The sequence below is a fragment of the Manihot esculenta genome, chromosome 9 (genome assembly GCF_001659605.2).
Source record: "Manihot esculenta cultivar AM560-2 chromosome 9, M.esculenta_v8, whole genome shotgun sequence".
Lineage (NCBI taxonomy): Eukaryota > Viridiplantae > Streptophyta > Magnoliopsida > Malpighiales > Euphorbiaceae > Manihot > Manihot esculenta.
Window position 1 is genome coordinate 33791589 of NC_035169.2, and position 25482 is coordinate 33817070.

The 25482-nt window shown below is 35.6% G+C and overlaps 3 protein-coding genes and 1 long non-coding RNA gene across 5 annotated transcripts; 3 read left to right on the top strand and 1 right to left on the bottom strand.

The window, feature by feature from the left end:
- The first annotated feature begins 204 nt into the window (after positions 1–204).
- LOC110622578 (5-methyltetrahydropteroyltriglutamate--homocysteine methyltransferase) lies at positions 205–5402 on the top strand. The gene is made up of 12 exons (XM_021767138.2): positions 205–341; positions 1463–1816; positions 1922–2009; positions 2120–2247; positions 2341–2732; positions 2943–3106; positions 3469–3549; positions 3640–3806; positions 3892–3997; positions 4083–4333; positions 4449–4650; positions 4759–5402. The coding sequence occupies exons 2-12, from the start codon at positions 1467–1469 to the stop codon at positions 5125–5127; spliced, it is 2298 nt and encodes a 765-aa protein (XP_021622830.1). The 5' UTR covers positions 205–341; positions 1463–1466; the 3' UTR covers positions 5128–5402.
- On the bottom strand, positions 5186–6489 carry LOC110622579. The gene is made up of 2 exons (XR_002489128.2): positions 5767–6489; positions 5186–5669 (listed from the first exon to the last, which is right to left on the bottom strand). It is a non-coding gene; the product is annotated as an uncharacterized LOC110622579 (long non-coding RNA).
- A 12430-nt stretch (positions 6490–18919) lies between these two features.
- Positions 18920–23812, top strand: LOC110623478 (double-stranded RNA-binding protein 1). Of its 2 annotated transcripts, XM_021768439.2 has the most exons (6): positions 18924–19346; positions 19470–19607; positions 20743–20978; positions 21072–21288; positions 22460–22756; positions 23145–23812. In XM_021768439.2, exons 1-6 carry the CDS (start codon positions 19070–19072, stop codon positions 23468–23470), a joined length of 1491 nt encoding a protein of 496 aa, XP_021624131.1. In that variant the 5' UTR covers positions 18924–19069; the 3' UTR covers positions 23471–23812. The 2 variants fall into 2 exon arrangements, with proteins under 2 accessions (XP_043816327.1, XP_021624131.1); XM_043960392.1 differs by lacking the exon at positions 22460–22756 and having other exon boundaries at positions 18920–19346.
- A 560-nt stretch (positions 23813–24372) lies between these two features.
- Positions 24373–25441, top strand: LOC110622077 (blue copper protein). The gene is made up of 3 exons (XM_043959717.1): positions 24373–24849; positions 24949–25264; positions 25308–25441. Exons 1-2 carry the CDS (start codon positions 24684–24686, stop codon positions 25251–25253), a joined length of 471 nt encoding a protein of 156 aa, XP_043815652.1. The 5' UTR covers positions 24373–24683; the 3' UTR covers positions 25254–25264; positions 25308–25441.
- The last annotated feature ends 41 nt before the right edge of the window (positions 25442–25482 follow it).

The window sequence follows — 25482 nt, forward strand, 5'->3', positions numbered from 1 at the left end:
CATGGCTACATGTAGGCCATCTTACGCTGAACTAATGGCTTGCAGCCATAATACAGGCCACCAAAATATGTGGCCCCACAGGATCCGCCAACCACACAGTACCAAACATCTCACCCACTTTCCAAAATGAGCGCGTGCGTTACAAGAATGAAAAAATTAATAAATAAATAAAATAAAATAAATCACATCCTAGATCCACCAGCTCCCGCTGCCAGCATTTGCCTCTCTATAAATGACGCAGAACATCAACACCATGACCCGTGCCGTTCTCTTCTCTCCCTCTTTTCTTTACAATTTGAGAAGGAACCAGTCTCGATACCCTCCGGTTCTATATCCGAAAGGTACGGTTCCTTCCATTTTCATCACTGCATATGCTTTCATACTGCTGCTATTAGATTCTTCCTGTTGTTACTCTGTTCTTTTTTACTCTTAATCTTCAATTTCTTTTCTTTCCCGAGTTTTTCTCCAGCTTTTTTGATCATGATATTAGAGACGTAATCTAAAGCTCTTGTTTTCTTGCTCTGTTTTATTCATTATGATTTAGAGAAAAGATAAAAGAATTGCATAATCTCTGTTTTCGTACGAGATCTGGTGAGTGTGCAGTGTGTGCTTGCTACTCATCTGTGTTCTGTTACCTAGACCGTTTGTTTTAGTGTTTGGATGGATACCCACTTGGGTTTTAACATTTATCTTGCTTCTTTTGTGTTAAGAGTAACAGATCCAGTGTTTTTTGCTTTTGTCATTTGTAGATCTAGGTTGATTTTTTTTTTCTAAAAAAATTCATATAATTCGGTTTTGGCCGTTTGGGGTATACGTTCATGAGTTGAGAATTGGATAAATCTATTTCCTAATTGATTTTTATTGATGATATTCAAATTATGCTCTGTGTTAAAGTGCTAGATCTGCATTTGAGATTGTTGGTCATAGTTTGTGCTTTTCAGATATACAGTTAAGAATTAAGATCTCACTTTCTAGCTGAAAAATTTCACTTGGTGTGCATAATAAATTTTTTACTATCAATACGGGGTTGACATTCCCTCCAAATTTGAAGGATACGAAGTTTGCATTTTATCTTTATGCATGTTGTCGGTGTTGAGTTTGATCCAAGCATATTCGGTTCATGGGGATGTTTCCTACTTTTTATTTGCTTGCATGAAGACATTTTACATTTACAGCGGAACTTTTGTTTTTGCTTCACTTTGGATTTATTTCATGTTTCCTCAACATAGTTCCAGATATTAATCATTGAGCTTGCATTTGCTTTTTTCATTGGAAAGTATTGTACCTTATAAATAGAAATTTTTAACATGGATCTGATTTCTTGTGCTAACAGTTTCCTTAGACATATGCAAGATGTTAGTTGTATGCTTGCCTTATTATAAAAGCTGTATCTGCATATCATAAATCCATTTATTTGATGGAGAAAACTGAATATTGATGTTGGTGTAATGTAATGAAACAGAACAATGGCGTCTCACATTGTTGGATACCCTCGTATGGGCCCTAAAAGAGAGCTTAAGTTTGCTCTGGAGTCTTTCTGGGATAAGAAGAGCAGTGCTGAGGATTTGGAAAAGGTGGCAGCTGATCTCAGGACATCCATCTGGAAGCAGATGGCTGGTGCTGGGATCAAATACATCCCCAGCAATACTTTCTCTTACTATGATCAGGTGCTTGACACCACAGCAATGCTCGGTGCTGTTCCCCCTAGGTATGGCTGGAACGGTGGTGAGATTGGATTCGATGTCTACTTCTCTATGGCCAGAGGAAATGCGTCTGTGCCTGCTATGGAAATGACCAAGTGGTTTGATACGAACTAGTAAGTAGTGACACTGACCTTCTTTTTGACATTGGCATATCATTATCTTTTTCTATTGACTGTGAAAGATACTCGAGCTTTACTGAATGATTTCGTAATGTGCAGCCACTTCATTGTCCCAGAATTGGGACCTGATGTCCACTTCTCTTATGCTTCTCATAAGGCCGTGACTGAGTACAAGGAGGCTAAGGCAGTAAGTACTCTATGCTTCTCTGACGTCCACTTCTTAGAATTATTGTTTATTTCAAATGTATTTATTAAAATTCGTTAGATTTTTTACCTTCTTTCTGTTTCTCATTGCAGCTTGGAATAGATACTGTTCCAGTCCTTGTTGGCCCTGTCTCTTACTTGTTGCTTTCTAAACCTGCCAAAGGTGTTGAGAAAACCTTTTCTCTTCTCTCCCTTATTGGAAAAATCCTTCCTGTCTACAAGTAAGAATTTTGAACTCTATTTGTAATTATTCTGTTCATTTGTATATTAATGTGAATTTACTAACTTCTTGCCATAATGTTGACCAACTTTAGGGAGGTTATTTCAGAGCTTAAAGCTGCTGGTGCATCCTGGATTCAATTTGATGAGCCTACACTTGTGATGGATCTTGATTCTCACAAATTGCAAGCATTTTCTGATGCCTATACTGAATTGGAGTCAACTTTATCTGGCTTGAATGTTCTCATTGAGACGTACTTTGCTGATATCCCTGCTCAGGCATTTAAGACCCTCACATCTTTGAAGGGTGTTACTGCTTATGGCTTTGATTTGGTGCGTGGAACTAAATCTCTCGACTTGATCAAGAGTGAATTTCCCAAGGGCAAATACCTATTTGCTGGAGTGGTTGATGGAAGGAACATTTGGGCCAATGATCTTGCTTCTTCTCTCAGCACCCTGCATGAACTTGAGGGCATTGTTGGCAAAGGTACTGATTATTATTTGCATCTGTTGCAACACATGCTGATTTATTTTTCATCATAACACAAGTTAATTCATGATTTATGTTATCTTGCTTGTCATGAACTTGAGGGCATTGTGGGCAAAGGTACTGATTATTATTTGCATCTTTTGCAACACATGCTGATTTATTTTTCATCATAACACAAGTTAATTCATGATTTATGTTATCTTGCAGACAAGCTTGTAGTATCCACATCTTGCTCACTTCTTCACACTGCTGTTGATCTTGTCAATGAGACTAAGTTGGACAAGGAAATCAAATCATGGCTTGCATTTGCTGCCCAGAAAATTGTTGAAGTGAATGCATTGGCCAAGGCCTTGGCTGGTCAAAAGGATGAGGTATATCTCTTATGCCTTTGTATTTTGTTCCGCTATCAAATATACTGTGATGAACTCAAAGTCTAATATGTTTTTACTACCTAATTTGGATTATATTTCTTGGCTTGATGTTGGGGAAGTTGTCTGGGCTGCTTAAGATGGTTGCAGGCTTTAAAATTTTGAATGATATACTACATTTCCTACTTTGGGTCATTTTAACCAACCACCTAGATTTTGTTTGAGTTGGATTGCAGTTTTCCCATATAGATAAATTGGGTTTAAGTTGGTTGTTAGGCATAGTTTTGCAGGTTGTTTTTGTATTTTAGGCTTTAAAAAGTTTCATAATCAGTATAGCATTTATTTTTTTCTGTTTCATTTTCTAGGCTTTCTTCTCTGCTAATGCTGCTGCTCAAGCCTCAAGGAAGTCCTCCCCAAGGGTGACCAATGAGGCTGTTCAAAAGGCTGTAAGTCTCTCTCTCTGCTATCTATGCCTTAAAAACTCTTCACTCTGCTTAAATCCTTTTGTACTGACCATAGCTTGTCCCTGCTTACAGGCTACTGCTTTGAGAGGTTCTGACCACCGCCGTGTTACCAATGTTAGTGCCAGATTAGATGCTCAACAGAAGAAGCTTAATCTTCCAATCCTCCCAACCACCACAATTGGTTCCTTCCCACAGACCATTGAACTCAGGAGAGTCCGCCGTGAATACAAGGCCCACAAGTGCGTTAATATGGAATTATTATTTTTCTTTTCACATGGGTTAAGTAAGCGTTGTGTTAATATAACATTTTTGCTGTTCCTCCAGGATCTCTGAGGATGATTACGTCAAAGCCATTAAGGAAGAAATTAGGAAAGTTGTCCAACTCCAAGAGGAGCTTGATATTGATGTTCTAGTCCATGGAGAGCCCGAGGTAAGCTTTTCGGTGTAGATAAAAAAAAAAGTGAATAATAGATCTATTTATTATTCCAACTGAATGCGGACATTTATTATTGTAGAGGAACGATATGGTTGAATACTTTGGAGAGCAGTTGTCCGGTTTTGCTTTCACAGTCAATGGGTGGGTGCAATCTTATGGATCTCGTTGTGTCAAGCCACCCATTATCTATGGTGATGTGAGCCGTCCCAAGCCAATGACTGTCTTCTGGTCATCTGCAGCACAAAGCATGACTGCCCGGCCAATGAAGGGAATGCTTACAGGCCCCGTCACCATTCTCAACTGGTCCTTTGTCAGAAATGACCAGCCCAGGTACGCATATCATAAAATATTAAAATAAAAGGACCAAGAGGTTGTCCCTTTTATCAGTTGATGCGTCTTGTACATCTATTTATCTTAACATGAAGTACTTTACCTATTTTTCCAGATTTGAGACATGCTATCAGATTGCCTTGGCCATCAAGGATGAAGTAGAGGATCTTGAGAAGGCAGGCATCAATGTTATCCAAATTGATGAGGCTGCTTTGAGAGAAGGACTACCACTTAGGAAGTCTGAGCAAGCTTTCTACTTGGACTGGGCTGTTCACTCATTCAGGATCACTAACTGTGGAGTCCAAGACACCACCCAGGTCCCACTTGCATTCCCAATTTCACAAATTGGAATTTATTCTGTTAAGTATTTTTTCCCAGGGTTTCTTTTGGTTTTTTCGCTGATCTTAGTTTTTCAATTACTTCAGATCCATACTCACATGTGCTACTCCAACTTCAATGACATTATCCATTCAATTATCGACATGGATGCTGATGTTATCACCATTGAGAACTCCCGCTCTGATGAGAAGCTCCTCTCCGTCTTCCGCGAGGGAGTGAAGTATGGGGCTGGAATTGGCCCTGGTGTCTATGATATCCACTCTCCTAGAATCCCATCAGCCGAGGAGATTGCTGACAGAATTAACAAGATGCTTGCAGTTCTTGAGAAGAATATCTTGTGGGTTAACCCTGACTGTGGACTCAAGACTCGCAAGTACGCTGAGGTCAAGCCTGCTCTCAGTAACATGGTTGCTGCAGCCAAGCTTCTCCGCATCGAACTTGCTAGTGCCAAGTGAGTGTTGTTCAGGAGATGCTACGAGAATACTCCGAAAAAATAAGTTGATTCTTACTGAAAAAGAGAGAAAAAGAAAGAAAAAGAAGGGAATTATTTTTGATTCAATAACTATGGTTTATGAATTATGATTGAAATACCAAGTAGGATAATATGCCCAGAGGGCCCTTTTTAAAATTTTTATTTTGTTTTTGCCTTCAACTTCATCTGAAAGGCATGAAAATTGCTTAGTGTACCTTGTGGAAACCAATGGAATGCCATTATCGGTTTGTGCATTAACTACTGTTGTTTACGTAAAACGAGTACAAAGGAAGTGTTAAAGGACGGATTTTTTTTTTTTTTCTCAAAGGCTCAACAGAAGCCCAAAGATGCAACAAGAAGCCCACCACAACAAATAGGCATTACAAACAGGGATTTTAGAGCTAAAAAATAAAATCCCAATTAATACTCAACCCTAAAAATTCAAGACCCGGACAAACATAAAACAAAAAATGATGCTCTCTATTGCAAGTGAAGCCATGATTAAGACAACAATGCTCTCCTCTACTGCAAGCAAGTGAAGCCATGATTAAGACAACAACAGGGTTAGAAAAATTTTCAAATCGAGAATGCTGTGATTGAAAGGTTGAGGGGCATAGCACACCGAGTCAAAGCTTTCAAATTGAGGAGAATGCAGAATGCTGTAATTGAGAAGTTGAGGGGCATAGCATACTGAGCCAGACTATGACGAGAATGTTGTGATTGAGAGGCTGAGGGGCATATGAATACCGAGTCAAATTGAGACGATGAGTCCGGCGCTTGAGAAAAGAAAGGTGAAGGAGTATATACACACAATGAGTTAGATGCTTGAGAAAGGGAATGTCAATCTTTCACAATGGAACCCAGTCGTGGCCTCTGAGTATGGGAGAACCTCTAGATCTTAACACTACTGATGGAATAGGAGGAGGGTGTACCGAAAAACCAGCTCCACATCATTGCGGCCTTCAATCATCATGATTCTTTGAAAAACAAAAATCTAGAAAGTTAAAATCTGCACATACAAAAAAGAAAAAAAAAATCAGAAAAGACCAAATAAATCAAGACAAGGTACTCTTTAAGCGCTGTTCACCGAAAACTAAGAAATAGTCAAAAGTATTTACAACTTTATCCAGAGAGAGAGAGAGAACCCACATCCAGGCGAATGAGAGATGAGCCACTCTTATCAAGAAAGGACAAGAGCAGCCGTGAGAAACCGACAAGGAGTAGCCTTACACCCAAAGAAACACCTTTCTCTACAAAAATAGAGAGCTTATAGGTTACTAACTAGGCACTTTCATTGAAGAACAAACATGAAAAAGGCTAGTAGTATTCCAATACAATTTATTAATTATTCACTTTAAATTATATTATAGATATTATTAATTTTTTTATAATTTATAAATAATTCTACTTCTAAAAAATACATTTATATCATGCCCTTTATCAAGACAGTTCTTCAAAATAGTTGTGAAAAATACTCTCTAGTTTTTTATTTATTGTTTAAAATTTTATTCTTAAATGTTAATAGAAACAGAAATAAAAATTTTATTGCCTTTTAATTAAAATATCTATATAAATATAATAAACATAATTAATGTTTTAAAAATATTTATTAGCAGGTAAATAAGAAAACAAAATATTTAACTAAAAATTAGAATCAAAACGATACTTTTTAATGAAGTTGTCGGTAATACTATTGTGCTTCAAAATTAAGCACGCCGTACTTTGAGGGAATAACTTTATTAGAGTATATATATTTAATTTATCATGGCTTACTTTGAAATTAATTATTTAGTTTTTAAATTTAAATAATTTAAATTTACAATTTTTACTATTATACATTCTTATTTTAATTTCTAATTTTTTTATTATTTAATTCACTAAATATATAAGTTGGAATATTTTTTACGAAATCTAAAAACGTTAAAGAATAACAATTTCATTATTTTGTAATATAGTTATAATTTTTAAAATCATAAATAGTTTACACAGATTAACAGCCGTAAATTTTAAAAACCTTAATGTAAAAATTATAAATATTCTTTTAACATATATAGATAGAGTTTTGTGGTATGTGTCTTCTCAGGTATATTAATATCTCACCTATTATAAAATCAGGATTGATTAATTAGTCACTAGTGAAGACGAGACCTAACTAGTCAGCGTAGACTTGTTGAGTTCCAATACTATACCTTTACTCTTTATGGATATTTTCCTTATCTACGAGTGATGTGAAAATTGTTGTTAGGATTGTATTATTATAATTATAATATTACTCTTTTTCCTAAAATAAAATAAGTAGCAATCTCCTTCCTCTTGCTTGCCATATTTTCTATGATTGTATAGTCATATTTATATGATTGTGATGTCCTTCTTAATATATATTGCTTGCCCATTTCATACATTGTTAGCCCATTTGGTGCTAACCCATATATTTCATTGTGCAAATTAAGGGTCAATGTATCGATTGACTTATTTTGGAGGAGTTCAAGCTAAGTGTCACGCTATTCCAAGCGAATGTTAAAATTTGAGTACATGATTATTGGTATCAGAGTGAGAACGATTTATGAACGGTGCAAGAAGATGATAAAAAGAAATGCACGCTTTGATACCCTGGGGAAAAGAGTTGAAGAGCTATTTGTTTGTGTTAATGAGTGTTCCACCCAAGAAGGGATATCCCTTGCTCTTGAACAACGAGATAAGTGCATTAAGGCTCTAAAAGTGAAAAATAAGTATCTTTTGACTATAGTAGTCAAGTTAATTAAGGGTGAGGGTGACTCAAGAGAGCATAAGGCCACCCAAAATCCTAAGAAATGGAGGTAAGGGGGTGCCAATAGAGCCAAAGAAATGGAGATGAGAGTGTGTCAATAGAGCTTGAGGCCACCTAAAACCCTACTCAGCAATTAGAGGGAAAGGGCATGCCAAAAAGTTTAAGGCCTCCCGACACCTCAAACATTCTCGTGATACCCGATTGGGTAACTTGAAAAGTAAAGTATTGGAACTTGAGGCAGTGGCCTCTCATGTAGGAGATAGCGTGGACAAATTTGAGTCTATTACTACTTCTCATAACTCTCTTACAGGAGTTATGGACGATATTAAAGATGATATCAAGGAGACAGTAAGTAACATCCATAGTGAATTGCATATATTGAAGAGTGAAATGAAAGTATTAACAAGAGTCTTCAATGATCCTACTATGAGTGCTCATGAGGTGAGAAAGGCTAAAATTCTAGAACCAAAGGCTTTTGGAGGTGTTCGAGATGCTAAAGAGGTAGATAATTTTCTATTTGATACAGAGTTATACTTTGATGCTACTAAATGTAGCTCTAATGAGAACAAGCTAAAGATAACACCTATGTATTTTGTTGACGATGCTAAATTATGATGGAGAATTAAAATTGAAGAGACAAGCGACAAATTTAAAAAGGAACTGAAGACCAAATTTGATCTTGAGAATGTGGTCTTTAACAGATGGTGGATATTAGGGGAATTGTAATAAATGTTTCAATTTGAGACTATGTCAAGGAATTCTCAACACTAATATTGAATATAAAAGACATGTAAGATGAAGATAAATTTTATAACTTTATAAAAGAGTTGAAGCCTTGGGTTCGATATGAACTAATGAGATAGAAAGTGAAAGACGTCAATGCAATGATAATCACATGTGAAAGCTTGGATGATTACTCCAACCCATCTTTTAATAAGAAGCTTAACTCCCCATCTGATCAAGTAAGTTGCCGAACAAATGGGCCAAAGTCCTAAATGGGAAAATGAATCAAAATGACCAGTGTGCCAATAGGACAAGCATGTTCCAATGGAATAATTTTGCAAGAGTCAGAACATCAAGCGAACTTGTGGAAATTCAAATAGCACAATAGTGGTATAGCCTAATACAATGGATTGTTATTTATGTGATAGGCCACATCGCGGTGTAGACTGCCCATACAAACAAGTTCTAAATATCTTGAGAGCCATTTAGGGAAAGGAAGAGTATAATACATGAGAGGAAGAACCTAATATAGAAGTAGAGAAGTTGCCCAAGCTAGGCAATTTACATTTTCTTGGAGCCTTGGAGAAACAAGAATTTAAACAGCTACTAAGAAAAGATTGATGTATGTTGATATACATGTTAATGGAGAAAAAATAGAAGCACTTTTGGGTAAGGAGTTACCAATAATTTTATGAAGATACAATGGCAATAAGATTGAAATTAATGATGCAGAAAGATATTGGGAAGGTGACAACAGTAAACTCCAAGGCTTTGAGCATTATGGAAATGACTTTTAGTGTATCGTGTCAATTGGGATCATAGTAACGAGGGATAGATTTTATCGTAACTCATCTAGACGACTTAAATGTGATAATTGGGATACAATTTCTTAAAAAAACTGTTGGTCTAAGAATGAAGAATATAGAAATAAAGGCAAAATTTTAATTGAAAAATAGAGAAAATATTTAAGGTGAAAAGAAGAGATATATTGATTGTAAAGGGATGACTTTCATTCATGAGCAACCTTTACATTTATAGAACTGAAAAGACAGAAATTGATGCTAACACGATGCCATAATAGCAACAACTGTAGTAGTGCTTGATAGCAAAACAAACTGTAGAATTTGAATCCCTAAAGACTCAATTATTCTATTTTGACTTAATGAAAACAGTTAAAATAAATAAAAAAAAATTAAAAACACATGAGAAGCACTTGAGTTTGTAGTCACAGAAGCAAAAATCTAACAAAAACACAAACTATTCTCATTCTAGCAACAAATTGCCTTTTAATAATGGGAGGAAGAAACAAGCATTATTTCCACAAGGAGTCACGAGAGTAAAGAGAGTGCACTGACTCTTCACGAAGTGGGTCGAGAGTAAGTTTGATATGGATAATTCTCGTGGAATATCAACTATCCGAGATTAAGACTAAATATTAGTAAGATCAAGTGTTAGGATGTAATACCCGGCTAGACCCCGGTATCGGAATTCCTACGTTCCGGCGGATTTTCCGTTGGAAGTCAGGATTCGAGGATGTCGGAGCTTGCCCTAAGGTATATCTAGCACATGTGAGAGAGCTAGACAGTCAGGTTAGGGACCCCAGTTCAGTGCCCGTAGTCAGAGAGTTCCCAGATGTGTTTCCAGATGAGCTTCCAGGACTACCACCTGATAGGGAAATAGAGTTCGAGATAGAGTTAGTGCCTGGTACCAGACCGATCTCTATTCCTCCCTACAGGATGGCACCAGCAGAGCTGAAAGAGTTGAAAGAGCAGCTACAGGAGTTGGTAGATAAGGGTTTCATCCGTTCAAGTACCTCACCCTGGGGTGCTCCAGTGTTGTTTGTCAAGAAAAAGGATGGATCCCTTAGACTGTGTATCGACTACAGGCAGTTGAACAAAGTCACTACCAAGAATAAGTATCCTCTACCCAGGATCGATGATCTATTCGACCAGCTAGCAGGAGCAGGTTGTTTTTCTAAGATAGATCTGAGATCGGGCTATCATCAGCTGAGAATCAGGGAAGAGGATGTACCTAAGACAGCTTTCAGGACCAGATATGGGCATTATGAGTTCTTAGTGATGCCGTTCGGGTTGACTAACGCCCCTGCAGCATTCATGGATCTCATGAACCGAGTTTTCAGAAAGAGTAATAGCTTATGCTTCTAGACAGCTGAAGAAGCACGAGCTGAACTATCCAACACACGATCTTGAGATGGCAGCTGTTATCTTTGCACTCAAGATGTGGAGGCATTACCTCTATGGGGTGAAATGTGAGATCTTTACAGATCATAAGAGCCTACAGCACATCCTGAGTTAGAGGGAGTTAAATTTGAGGCAGAGACGGTGGGTGGAATTGCTTAGTGATTATGATTGCAAGATCCAGTATCATCCGGGAAAGGCAAATGTTGTAGCCGATGCCTTGAGCCGGAATGTTATATGTTAATTGAGAAGTGTTGGTATGCATGTTCTGGGTGTTTGATAGGAGTTTGGAGGCTGAGAGCATGAGTTGTGCTCGGATTCTGCCTTTCTGGAGAATCCAGGTTCGGCCGCCGAAGCAAGGTTCGGCCGCCGAACCCCTTGTGGAGGCAGTTTCAGCTGCCAAACCTTGCCCCCGAAAGCTAGGCTTTTGGGTGAGAAAGGGGCTTTCGGCCGCCGAAAGAGGGAGTTCGGCCGCCGAAAGTGCATGAGTTTCGTCTCTGGATGAGACTTTCGGCCGCCGAAGGTGCCGCCGAACATGCATGAGTTTCGTCTCTGGAGGGAGGTTTCGGCCGCCGAACCAGCCGCCGAAAGTGCCCAGTCCAGCCTTCTTTTGCCCATTTTTCCATGCATGCCTATGATGTTTTAGAGGGGTTTTGGGGAGATAGTAGGAGTTATGTTTAAGTAAGTTTGGTCCTCATTTGAGTCCACCTGTGTAGGTACGGACCCGAGAGACCAAGGAGGCCCACAGAGTTAGAGTTACAGAGACTGCTCAGCAGTTGACAGTCATCAGCTGAGAATCAGGGAAGAGGATGTACCTAAGACAGCTTTCAGGACCAGATATGGGCATTATGAGTTCTTAGTGATGCCGTTCGGGTTGACTAACGCCCCTGCAGCATTCATGGATCTCATGAACCGAGTTTTCAGAAAGAGTAATAGCTTATGCTTCTAGACAGCTGAAGAAGCACGAGCTGAACTATCCAACACACGATCTTGAGATGGCAGCTGTTATCTTTGCACTCAAGATGTGGAGGCATTACCTCTATGGGGTGAAATGTGAGATCTTTACAGATCATAAGAGCCTACAGCACATCCTGAGTCAGAGGGAGTTAAATTTGAGGCAGAGACGGTGGGTGGAATTGCTTAGTGATTATGATTGCAAGATCCAGTATCATCCGGGAAAGGCAAATGTTGTAGCCGATGCCTTGAGCCGGAATGTTATATGTTAATTGAGAAGTGTTGGTATGCATGTTCTGGGTGTTTGATAGGAGTTTGGAGGCTGAGAGCATGAGTTGTGCTCGGATTCTGCCTTTCTGGAGAATCCAGGTTCGGCCGCCGAAGCAAGGTTCGGCCGCCGAACCCCTTGTGGAGGCAGTTTCAGCTGCCAAACCTTGCCCCCGAAAGCTAGGCTTTTGGGTGAGAAAGGGGCTTTCGGCCGCCGAAAGAGGGAGTTCGGCCGCCGAAAGTGCATGAGTTTCGTCTCTGGATGAGACTTTTGGCCGCCGAAGGTGCCGTCGAACATGCATGAGTTTCGTCTCTGGAGGGAGGTTTCGGCCGCCGAACCAGCCGCCGAAAGTGCCCAGTCCAGCCTTCTTTTGCCCATTTTTCCATGCATGCCTATGATGTTTTAGAGGGGTTTTGGGGAGATAGTAGGAGTTATGTTTAAGTAAGTTTGGTCCTCATTTGAGTCCACCTGTGTAGGTACGGACCCGAGAGACCAAGGAGGCCCACAGAGTTAGAGTTACAGAGACTGCTCAGCAGTTGACAGAGGTGAGTGGAACAGAACTTTATTGTAAAAGTTAAGAACTGTTTTAGCATGATTCATGCATCATTAATGCCATGTTTATGTAGGATGCTTTGCATTAGTATTCACCAAGTTGATGCATTGCATTATTACTTGTATATGTGGATTGGACCGAGGCGATCTCAATAGCCCATAAGTCTGTCATTATTGTATGTCCTGTGTGAGCTCCTTTGGGGCCGGGCATTTACCTTGGATGAGTCCTGTGAGAGCCCTTATAGGGTCGGGCACCATGAGTAGTTAGTGAAAGACCTGTGTGAGCTCCTTTGGGGGCCGGGCACTGACAGAGGGAGTTTTGGGATCATGTCCAATCCGAGATGTGAAATGTTTGTGCAGTGATGCATCATATGATAGCATGTTTTAAATGTGGTTTGTTTTATAGATTCCGCTCACTGGGCTTTAGTAGCTCATCCCTCTCCCTAACCCCATTTTGTCAGGGCCTCAGAGAAGAGAAAGAGAAAGAGATAGCAAGGGTAAAAGGCATATGTAATAGTATAGAATAGTGGACATGATAATGATGTACAGTACAGAGTTTATGTAATGTATAGAAATGATGTAATAGTAAGTTATATAGTGAGGTATAGAATTGTGCTTGGCCCTAGTGCTTGTTATCCCTTTGCACATGATCCTTTTATGTTATATATGATTGAGATAATGTTGTGATGATGATGAGCTAAGCTTGGTGCATGGTAGTCTTTCTATCTCTGTAGTCACTGTATGGTACCATAGCAGGTATCACTCTTCGAGTGCATACAGACAGAGCATGCATAGTCCAGGCTTAGTGGAAGTTATACAGAAAGAAAAGATAGTCAAGCAAAGAAAAAAAAAAAGAGTAAGTAACAGTTTAAAGCTTAAGTATGATCATGTATGGGATTTATCAGGTACACAGAGTTGACAGTAGGCTTACTACGGGTCCCGGCGGCCTTAAGCCGATCTGGATCCTAGTGCCGGTGATGGTCCGGTAAGTGGGCTGTTACATAGGATGAATTAATTTATCAAATATTGTTATGATTTCCTTTTAAAAACTATTTGCTAATAAAATTTAAATTTAAATTAAGAATAATATTGCTGTATCCCTATATTCATTTTTGTTATTTAGTTTCTTATTAACGTTAAAGTAAATTTAATTCTTTAGAGAATTTGATCATTGCCACTATTTTTTTTGGATTACAATAGTTAAAAATTATCGTCAATATCGAATCTTTAAGGTAGTTCTTGTACTGAGAAAGAAAATTATAGCTCTCGATATTGTGAAGTGGTGGAAGATGAGTTCTTAAATGAGAGGAAACTCTCATTAGTGGAACCAAGGAGAGACATCCTCGACAATATGAGATATGTTGAAAAATGTACTTCTTGGTCAAGACAATAGAACACTACAACACCAATGACATAACAAGGAGTATGTTTTAATAAGTCATTAATGTTGAGTCAATATAGTATTATTATTTGCTTTCCATATAACTTTGTTCTAATCTTTATCTTGTGTATAACCTTGCTACTAATAGATTTCTTGAGATTGTTAGAGATTAACTACCTTGAACATCTTATGGTTTGTGTGAATCTTGTACAAACAAATATTTCAACCATATGACTTAGTAAGGAGAGAGGCAAAGGGCTAGAAATGTCGGATTCTAATAAGAGGGAGCATCTAGACAAAGCCATGTGAAGTTTAGCAAGCTATCTATGAGCTAGAGACATTAGTTTGGATAAGTATTCACTCAATTTTTCTACGGGCTGATTAAAAGTCATATTGTGCCAAGAAGGTGCATTTCAACTAGTATAAGCCTTCCTGATCCATTTTTGTTCATACAACTATTTATATGAACAAGTTGGAGTCACACCATGTAGATGAAATGAGTATAAATTGAAAAGAAGATGTCTCAAATTAGTCATTCCAGAATCATAGTCAAATGAGATAAGGAAAGGAATACACCAAACGACAAATGAGTTCAAGTGCAGAAAATTGAAAGCCAACTTGTAGTCACATTTGCAGAAGATTATAATTTCTCATAAACCTAGTTGCCAAGATAGATACAAGTTGAAACAAAACCTTTGAGACTAGTGTTCAATTGCACGAGTACTTCGTCAAGTTGAAACACTTGAGTGTAGAAGTAACCAGTAGAGAGAAAGAATAAAGCATTCAAATATATGTGCAGAAGATTGAAGACCTCAGAAAAGCTTAGTCGACAAGGATGTCGATCGTTTAAGTGAGGGGAGTATCATGTTCTAGAAAACTTCAGGAACCAAATTGTAATTTTGCAAAGACCATACGAAGAATTAGTAGTAATAAGTGGTAGAAAGTTGAGGATCACAATAATTATTTGTAATTTCTTTTATTTATTAATTTTAAGGGGTTTAACACCTCAAACATATTGATGGCTTCTCCTGTTTAAGACATTTTTTTTTCTAAGACTCTTTAGGGGAGTGACTGGTTAACCACCAATGAAAACTAGATTCAGTTGGCCACTATAGACTTGTTGAGTCTCGATACTAATATTCTCTTGTCTACAAGTGATGTGAGAATTGTTGTTATGATTATACTGTTAAGATTATAATATTACTTTTTTACCCCCTAAAATAAAATAAGTAATCTATTGATTAAAATCTCTGTGCTCATACTTGACATATTTGCTATAATTGCACTATTGTACTTATTTGATTGTGATGTGCGCTTGGCCTTTTTGTACCTCTTTGCTTGTGCTTGCCATATTTGTTATGATTATATTGTTGTACTTATTTGTTACTATACTTTTTAGGGGTTACTATAGTTGACCATCAATGAAAACTGGGCCCAATTGGCCTCTATAGACTTATTGAATCTCAATACTAATACTCTTTTGTCTATAAGTGATGTGAGAATTACTGTTACGATTGTATCGTTAACTATAATATTACTTTTTTATCTTAAAAATAAAATAAGTAATCTATTCATTAAAATATTTGTGCTCGTACTTAATATATTTACTATAACTGTACTATTGTACTTATTTGATTGTGATGCGCCAATTGATATACATCACTTGGCCTTTTCGTATCTCTTGCTTGTGTATATTGTGCTCATTTGTTCCTAAAACTCTTTAGGGGTGACTAGTTGACCACTAATGAAAACTGAGCCCAGTTGGCCATTGTAGACTTGTTGAGTATCGATACTAATATTTTATTGTTTACAAGAGATGTGAGAATTATTGTTATGATTTTACTATTAGGACTATAATATTACTTTTTTACCCCTAAAATAAAATAAGTAATCTATTCATTAAAATCTTTGTGCTCGTACTTGACATATTTGCTATAATTGTATTATTGTACTTATTTGATTGTGATGCGCGCTTGGCCTTTTCATACCTCTTTGCTTGTGCTTGCCATATTTATTATGATTGTATTAATGTGCTTATTTGTTTCTAAGACTCTTTAGGGGGGCGATTGGTTGACCACCAATAAAAACTGGGCCCAATTGGTCACTATAAACTTGTTGAATCTTGAAACTAATATTCTCTTATCTATAAGTGATGTGGGAACTGTTGTTACGATTGTACTGTTAAGACTATAATATTACTTTTTTACCCCTAAAATAAAATAAGTAATCTATTCATTAAAATATCTGTGCTCGAACTTGGCATATTTGCTATAATTGTACTATTGTACTTAGTTGATTGTGATGCGCCAATTGATATACATCACTTGGCCTTTTTCGACCTCTATACTTATGCTTGACATATTTTATATGATTGTATTATTGTACTTATTTATTTCTAAGACTTTTTAGGAGTGTGACTAGTTGATCACCAATGAAAATTGCTCCAATTGGCCACTATAGACTTGTTGAGTCTCAATACTAATATTCTCTTGTCTACAAGTGAGTTAAAAATTATTGTTACGATTGTACTATTAAAATTATAATATTACTTTTTTACTCCTAAAATAAAATAAATAATTTATTCATTAAAATCTCTATGCTTGTACTTGATATATTTACTATAATTGTATTCTTGTACTTATTTGATTGTGATGCGCTAATTGATATATATCTGTTGGCCTTTTTGTACCTATGTGCGTGTGCTTGCCATATTTGTTATGATTGCATTATTGTGCTTATTTGTCCTAAGATTCTTTAGGGTGTGACTAGTTGACCACCAATAAAAACTGGGCTCAGTTGGCCACTATAGACTTGTTGAGTCTCGATACTAATATTTTCTTGTCTATAAGTGATGTGAGAATTGTTATTACGGTTGTACTGTGAAGACTATAATATTACTTTTTTACCCTTAAAATAAAATAAATAATTTATTTATTAAAATTTTTGTACTTGTACTTGACATGTTTGATTTATTTATTAAAATTTTTGTACTTGTACTTGACATGTTTGCTATAATTGTACTATTGTACTTAGTTAATTGTGATGTGTGCTTGCCTTTTGGTACCTCTTTGCTTGTACTTGCCATATTTATTATGATTGTATTAATGTGCTTATTTGTTCGTAACACTCTTTAGGGGGTGGGGTGACTGGTTGATCACTAATGAAAACTAGATCCAGTTGGCCACTATAGACTTGTTGAGTCTTGATACTAATATTCTCTTGTCTACAAGTGATATGAGAATAATTGTTACAATTGTACCGTTAAGACTATAATATTACTTTTTTACCCCTAAAATAAAATAAGTAATCTATTCATTAAAATCTTTGTGCTCGTACTTTATATATTTGCTATAATTGTATTATTGTACTTATTTGATTATGATGCACGCTTGGCCTTTTCGTACCTCTTTGCTTGTGCTTGCATATTTGTTATGATTATATTAATGTGCTTATTTGTTCTTAAGACTTTTTAAGGGATGACTAGTTGACCATCAATGAAAACTGGATTCAGTTAACTGCTATAAACTTGTTGAGTCTTGATACTAATATTCTCTTGTTTATAAGTGATGTGAAAACTATTATTACGATTGTACTGTTAAGACTATAATATTACTTTTTTAGCCCTAAAATAAAATAAGGAATCTATTTATTAAAATATTTATGCTCGTATTTAACATATTTGCTATAATTGTATTATTGTACTTAGTTAATTGTGATGTACCAATTGATTCGCTTGGTCTTTTCGTACCTTTCTGCTAGTACTTGCGATATTTGTTATGATTGTATTATTGTGCTTACTTATTTTTAAAACTCTTTACAGAAATGTTAGTTGACCACCAATGAAAACTGAATTCAATTGATTACCAATGAAAACTGAATTCAGTTGGTCACTATAGACTTATTAAATCTCAATACTAATATTCTTTTATTTACAAATGAAATGAAAATTATTATTACAATTGTCCTGTTAGAATTATAATATTAATTTTTTACTCTTAAAATAAAATATGTAATTTATTGATTAAAATTTATGTGCTTATACTTAATATGTTTTATGTAATTGTACCATTATATTTATTTGATTGTATGCGCGAATTGACATATATGTTTGGCTATTTTTATCTTGTAATCGTGCTTTATCATATTTATTATACGATTATATTATTATACTTATTTGATTATGATATTTATAATAATAAATTTAAAAAAAATTTAAAAAAATTAAACAAAACTAATAATATAAAAATGTAATTCTCTTGAATTCTTGTAAGAATTGATTTTAAATTAAAAGTAAAACTTATTAAAATTATTAGAATTTTATAAAAAATCATTCTATTTAAGATTATTTACATTAAAATTATTTAATTAGCTTCTGAAAATTCTATTTTTTTATATATTTTTTATATTTTAATTTTAATTTTAAATTTATTTCTTATTATTAATTAATAATTGCTTTTTACAAAATTTATTTTAATTTAATAGTCACTATTAATATTTAATACATTTATAATTAATATTAAAAATTTATTATATTATTTTATTAATTTGAAAAAATAATTGTGATATTTTTAATAATAAAAAATTATGTAAAATTTAAATTTTAAATATTATAAAAACATTAATAATGTTTTTTAATAAATGTGATAAAAATATTGCTATTTATAAGGATAAATATTTATGTTTAATTTAAAAATAATAAGAATGGTAAATAAATTAAATCAATTTAAAATTTTATTATAAATTTATTTAATATAAAAGATTTTAATTAAATATTATTATATTTAAATTAATTTTAAATAAATAAATTTTTTTATGAATAAAAAAATTAATTTTTTTTTAAAAAAAAAATTACATATCGCCATATATTTTATTATAGAGATTAATAAATAAATACATTGGCCGACTTGATTTAAAACAGCCACAAGGTCCCAACCAAACCGCCAACCAAACCAGTGTCAAAATCCGGGTCGGTCACACAAGTGAGCTAGCTTAACAGCTATGTCTTCCTTCTGAGCTTCATCTGACATTATACGTTCTACTCCTCTCTACAAACCATCAAAAACAGATCAGAGAAGCTGCAACATGTATAAAACGAAGCTGCAAGAGCTGTGCCATCAGAAAGCATGGCTCCTGCCGGATTACGCCACCGTAAAAGGAGGACCGGATCACGATCCTCGCTTTCAGGCCACCGTCACTGTCAATGGCCTTTCCTTTCATTCCCAATCTCCCGCTAAATCTTCTAAGCAAGCCCAAAACGATGCCGCAAAGTTCGCCATCGATCACTTCTTTTCCTCTCGCTCCTCTCCTCCTCCTCCTCCTCCTCCTCCTCCTGCTGCTGCTGCTGCTGCTGCTACGCCAGGTAATTTTGCTAAATTAAAATAACGCTTTTTTTTTTTCTGATTATTGACGTTAAATACTGCTTGTTTGCAGAATAATTGATCTTGAAATTTTTGTTTTATGTTGGGTATTGTGATTCCTGCAGTTCCTTCAAGCGCAACCGCTGATTTCAGTAGTAATCTTTCCTCTGGAGGGGCATTACAATTTAAGGAGCAAGAAACAAGTCAAATTCCTGAGGGGAATGGGCCAGCTACAATAGCTAAAAACGAGGAAAGATTCACAGGTGATAACTATATTTTGTTTAATTTTTTCCCCTTTGTTTTGTTTCAGTTTTATTGGATTTAATTTGATGGTGGTAAAATTTCGTTTAATCTTGGAATAGTCCAAATATATTTCTCGATTTTATTAATTAATGCACCCTATGATTTGCAATCGGTCATTGTTCTAATGTGAACTTTTGCGCTGTCTTCCTGCTGGGATGTAGAAGGGTAAATATAGCGTAGTTGTGGCAATGCATGCTTTGCTCATTCAGTTCTATTTGGGTTGTCTGAGAAAACATTGGGTGGGTGTTCACTTTAGAATCATAAGCTTACAGAGCATAATTGATTGTAGAATGCGCTGGATACACATTTTAGCCACTATACAGAGAACTGATGAAACTTTTATTCGATTAAATCATTAAATATTAATATTTCATCTTCAATTAACACTGAGATTGATTTGATTATCCACCATTACATTGGTGAAATTTTGGCAGTAATTTTTTCAATAGTTTTCAATCTATTTCTGATTTCATAAAAATAAAGTACAAATTAAAAAATGCAAATCACAGCTATAAAAGCTTTGCTGCTAGATGCCATGGAATTTTATATTGCTAAAAGTTGCCACTCTTTAGGGTACAGTTATTGTCATTTGTTAATGCCTCTCCTTTCATGACCTGAGCCTTCATATATGGTGCAAGGAACTGGAAGTGATGCTGCTATACTTTGCTTCTTTCTTCAAAGATCATTTTATCTTGTATGTTTGTTATTTCATTTTTTCAGTAATATAAATTAAAGAAAGCAACATGAAATATTTTCAGGTGCATTTTCATTGCCTTTTTTTTTGGTTATCTTTATCACATTGCTTTGTCTCAATGATGGCTATCAACATACTCGTGCAATTTTTCCAAATGTTTATTGAATATGTACTACAAATACTGTAACTGCGAGCATCTTGATTATTGAGCTATTGCAATAAAAGGTAATGTCCGGGAAGTAAATAAATTTTGACAGCAGAGGAGATAGGTAACACTTGAACCTTGGAATATGCTCAATGCCTGTAACCTTATTCTGTGGCTTAAAACATTGCATATACCATCTTTGGTTTTCTTAATGTTGCTCTATGATATATTAATATGAATTCTCCTTGGATTGTAGATATGCAGCATTTGTACAAAAATCAGTTGCAGAGCTATGCTCAAAAGAGAAATCTCACTCTCCCCGTGTATTCTTGTGACCGTGTGGGTCCTCCTCATGCAAGTCGCTTCAAGTGTAAGGTCACAATTGGTGGACAAGCCTATGAGAGTCAGGAGTTCTTTCCCACATTAAGTAAGGCTGAACATGCTGCTGCAAGAGCTGCGTTGATGTCTCTGGCACCAAATGGAGTTGAAGATGCTAGTCTTCTATGAACCCTTAGTGCTTCTTATCATTTCCTCATGGACATTGCCTAATTTTGTTTTATTTGTGCATTTCTCTCATCTTTTCAGGATGAATCTGCTTACAAGAACCTGCTACAAGAACTGGCACAGAAAGAATGTTATCCTTTGCCAAGTTACACCACAATGGTATCTGGTGAAGCTCATAGACCAACCTTTGTTTCTACTGTGGATGTTGAAGGGGAGTTGTTTACAGGGCAAGAAGCAAGAACTAAGAAGCAAGCGGAGTTGATTGCAGCAAAGGTTGCTTACACAGCTCTTAAACAGCGTACGTACATATGAACGTTTATACATGTATACATTAATATATTTATGTTCTTTCGTGCTTGATATATCCAGTTATTTTATATATGAATTCATTTGCTCTATTGCCCAAATTCTTGATTTTATATAATAGTCCTTTAATTGATAAGCTGTTAGTTGACTTTGTGGTGACATCCCTTTGATTGCCATGATAAATTTTATTGGCAAGATTTTCTACTCAAATTGTCACTTCGGTCATTGATCATAAGTATTTAGTTTCTAGTGAACCTTTGATGCTTCCTCTTCAAGAACTTAGATGGCAAATTGAAAGGAATTGGAGTTTGTGATCTTACTAACACTATGGTCTCTATGGTCGGAAAAAAGGCGGAAGAAAGGAAAAGGGAGGGAAGAAGAGGCTGTTCCACGATTAGATCACAAGAAATGCATGGTAAGAAGAAATACAAGTACTCCTCCCCTTGGGCCCAAAAATTATAATTTCTTCAGATTGCTTTTTAGGGATTGGGAGGATAAGACAATTACATTTCTGTATTAATATGTATTCTAACTTTGCCACTCCTCATGAACTTTATTTATTTATTTTTTGGTAACCTACACCAAAGGAAAAAAAAATTGTATTCAATGTTTCAAACTTTGTCGTTTGTCATCTAAAGAACAAAGGTGAAACAAGAGAATGAAACTTTGACTCCTGCCTGCAATTCCTTCCTTTTCTCTTCTTCCTGCTCAGTTTTCTCCCTCAAACCTAAGAACCAAAGGCAGTACGAATGGCGTGCCCCCAGGGCAGAAGATCTAATTTTTTGGAACCATAAGTTACCTATGCATGTTGTTGAAGTTATATTGTCTGAACTTTCATAGTAGACTTCTATTGCCTCGCTCTTCTTCTTCTTCTTGCATCTGGGACATGAATAATTAGATTCATTTGAGGGACAAAAGAAATGTTGGGGTTGAGAGAAGTATGACGAAAAATTCTATGAACTTTGTGGTTTTCTTGAATAGCATCCGATCACGGGTAATTTATATTGTACAGGAGGATAGAAATTATCTCTTATATTGATTTACTTGTGATCAATTTACAAATGGGGGGAACACAATGCACTACATTCTGCAATAGGAACCCAGGCAGGTAATCAAGGACAGTCTACTGTAGTGCTTGATAAATGTCATGGCTTATTCTTCAGGGAACTCAAGACACAGCCCTATGGTTTGTAGTTCTGGCAACTCAAGTCATGGCCCTACAATTTCCTGCTCTGTGAACTCTAGTCAGAGCCCTGTGCCTTCTTGTTCAGCAAATTCAAGTCATAGTGCTCCATGTTTAACCCTTCCTCAGCAAGGACCTCCATGTCAAATCCTTCCTCAGCAAGGACAAAAAGTTGTTCAGTTCACTTCTGGTTTGCGGTCGGATCTCACTGCTTATCTTCAACAAAATGTTCAACCTAGATTGCCTGGGCACGATAAAAAAGCTGAAGAGGATAGAGGTGAATATTTCTGAAGGCTCCTACATCAATGCACTTGGATGACTTGTGCATATTATTTGATATCTCATGATATGGTTGGTTGATAACTTTAACATGAATGACATGAAAAACTGAAACAGAATGAGATTTCAACAGAATGAAACTTTACCATGCTTCCTGCATCCTCGTTACTAGGTAACATAGCTAGTGTCAGTCCATTCTTATCACATGCAAGTGCTGTTCATATGAGAACCCTTTTCTTAAACTTATTCTTTTAGACATGTGCATATGGTTAATATAATTCAATGGATGTGAAGCATCTTTTGACTATATAGGCAAATTGCATCTATATGTCATCTACATCAATGGTAATCAAGTCTCAAAACATAATGTTCTGAATTGTTCACAGGAACTGCTGATATTGTCAGTTGTGATCCTCCCGTTGTGTCTCCAGGACTGGAAAGCAGCTCAATTGTGAATACAATTTCATCCTCACCTGACCCATCCAAAACTTCTTTGCCTGAATCCGGCCTTTCGTCATCCTTATCACTTCCTCATTCCTCCATTAATTCAGCTGCAACTATTGAGCATGCGGTTGGAATGAATATTTCAGACCACAATAAGGTTATTGTTCATCCACGCGGTACAAAAATGACATATCCTCGAGGCAGCATCGTGTTGTCCATAAGCAATGGCGAGTGGGTTGCAGTGCAGGCACCTCAATCTAGCAAGTAAAATTTAGTAGAGCCGAAAAGAAGCTGTTCGTGAATTTGTCAACTTTTGAAGTGTACTTTGGATACCAACTAAAGTAGCTGAATGCATGTGAAGTTCCCGAATTTTTGTTGGCTAAACTATAAAGCAAAAATGCAAGTGCATCAAGGACCAGATGAAAATAAAGGTGTTCAAGATGTTCTCTTTCAGGTCTTGGTAAGTTTTATATTATGTATGAAATATTGAATCAATGAACTTTATCTCAGCTGAAATTACGAGATTAAGCTCAATTAATTAGAGTTGAACATTGAGGGCTGAAATCCCTATTGAGACAAATACACAACACTTTCAATTTCTCTGTTTCAAGGAATAGTGGGCAATTTTTGTCTTAAGTTTTGTGTTTATATTTTTATATATTATAATTTAAATAAATAAAACATACATATTTTAAAGAATCATTAAAATTCTAAAATACAAATAACCCTTCAAATATATTTTTTGTAAATTATTAATTAATATACAAAAGTGAAATGTGATTGAGTATTTTATTTTTGAAATGAATTCAGTTTTAAAAAAATAATAAAATAATGTGCAGTATGCAATGCGTTGCCATCCCTGCAACTGGACTCTCGCCGGCTTCCCCATTTTCAGGCGCATAATTGGTTACTTCTTTTTGGTCCAAGGTGAACCTTGTCCTGTGATTTATATCTAGCATCACATAATTTATTTAACGCTTATAATTTATTTTAAATGAGTTTAAATTAATTGAGTAAATGAGTTTCGAATGATATATATATATATATATATATATATATATATATATATATATATATATATATATAATTTTTATTACCATTTATAAAACAAATTGGTATTAAATAAATATAAAAATATAAGTTATTTCAAACTCAGACCGTCTAAATTACACTTTCTAATCTCACTTCATTCAATAATTTCACAATACTCGTGGAAAGTGAAGATTTTGGTGTTAGTGAAAATACTGTAATCATCTCCACATTCGCTTGAAATGATATTTCTTAATCTATAAACTCCAAATCCTCCTAATTCGGCCTCACCATGCCGTCCTTGGCCTCTAGCTTTCAAAGTTTTACGCAGCTTGCCACTCTTAAAACTCTATAAAAAGGCTCTCCTAGTTATTTTTTCAGACAGCTCTTCTACAATTCTATAGACTTTACAACCTTAAAGCCATCACTTTCTCATATCTTTAGCCAATCAAATGGATTCTCACACTGGGTTTGTGATTTTTGTGCTCTTTGCTGCAATTGTTCCTTCCACAACTCTGGCAAAAGATTACATAGTGGGAGATGATTCAGGCTGGACTACTAACTATGATTACCAAGCTTGGGCTCAAGGCAAAAACTTTATGGTTGGAGATACACTCGGTAATCTCATTCATTCCTCTTCTGTAATTACATATTTAAAATTTGCATTTTTTCTTAATGGGTATTGATTAAATTTATCATTGGTGTTGAATTTTGTAGTTTTCAAATACCCTGTTGGCATCCACAATGTGTTTAAAGTGAATGGAACTGGCTTTCAGAACTGCAGTGTGCCGCCATTGAACGAGGCTTTAACCAGTGGAAATGATACAATTGTTTTAGCAACACCAGGAAGAAAATGGTACATTTGTGGAGTAGGCAAGCACTGTGAAGTTGGAAACCAAAAGCTTGCCATAACTGTGCAATCTCAAGCTCTACCACCAAGCCTGGCACCTTCTCCTCGCAGCAGTCTGGGTCAGAAAAAAATGGATGCCAATAAGAGATCATTTATCAACTTCCATTGGTGATGATTATTGCAGTTTAGAGATTTATATATCCAACAATTGATTGGCTAATGCTAGTTCATATATAATAAATGTTATAATTTCTCTTGTTAATTTTCAGCTATTAATTGAGTGTTAGCTTTTCAGTTTCTAAAATTATGTATTCTTATTATTGCAATAAAATATTTCTGACATGATTATTCTTATTAATAATCATATCTTTATTATCTGTAATTTTTGTTATATGTTATAT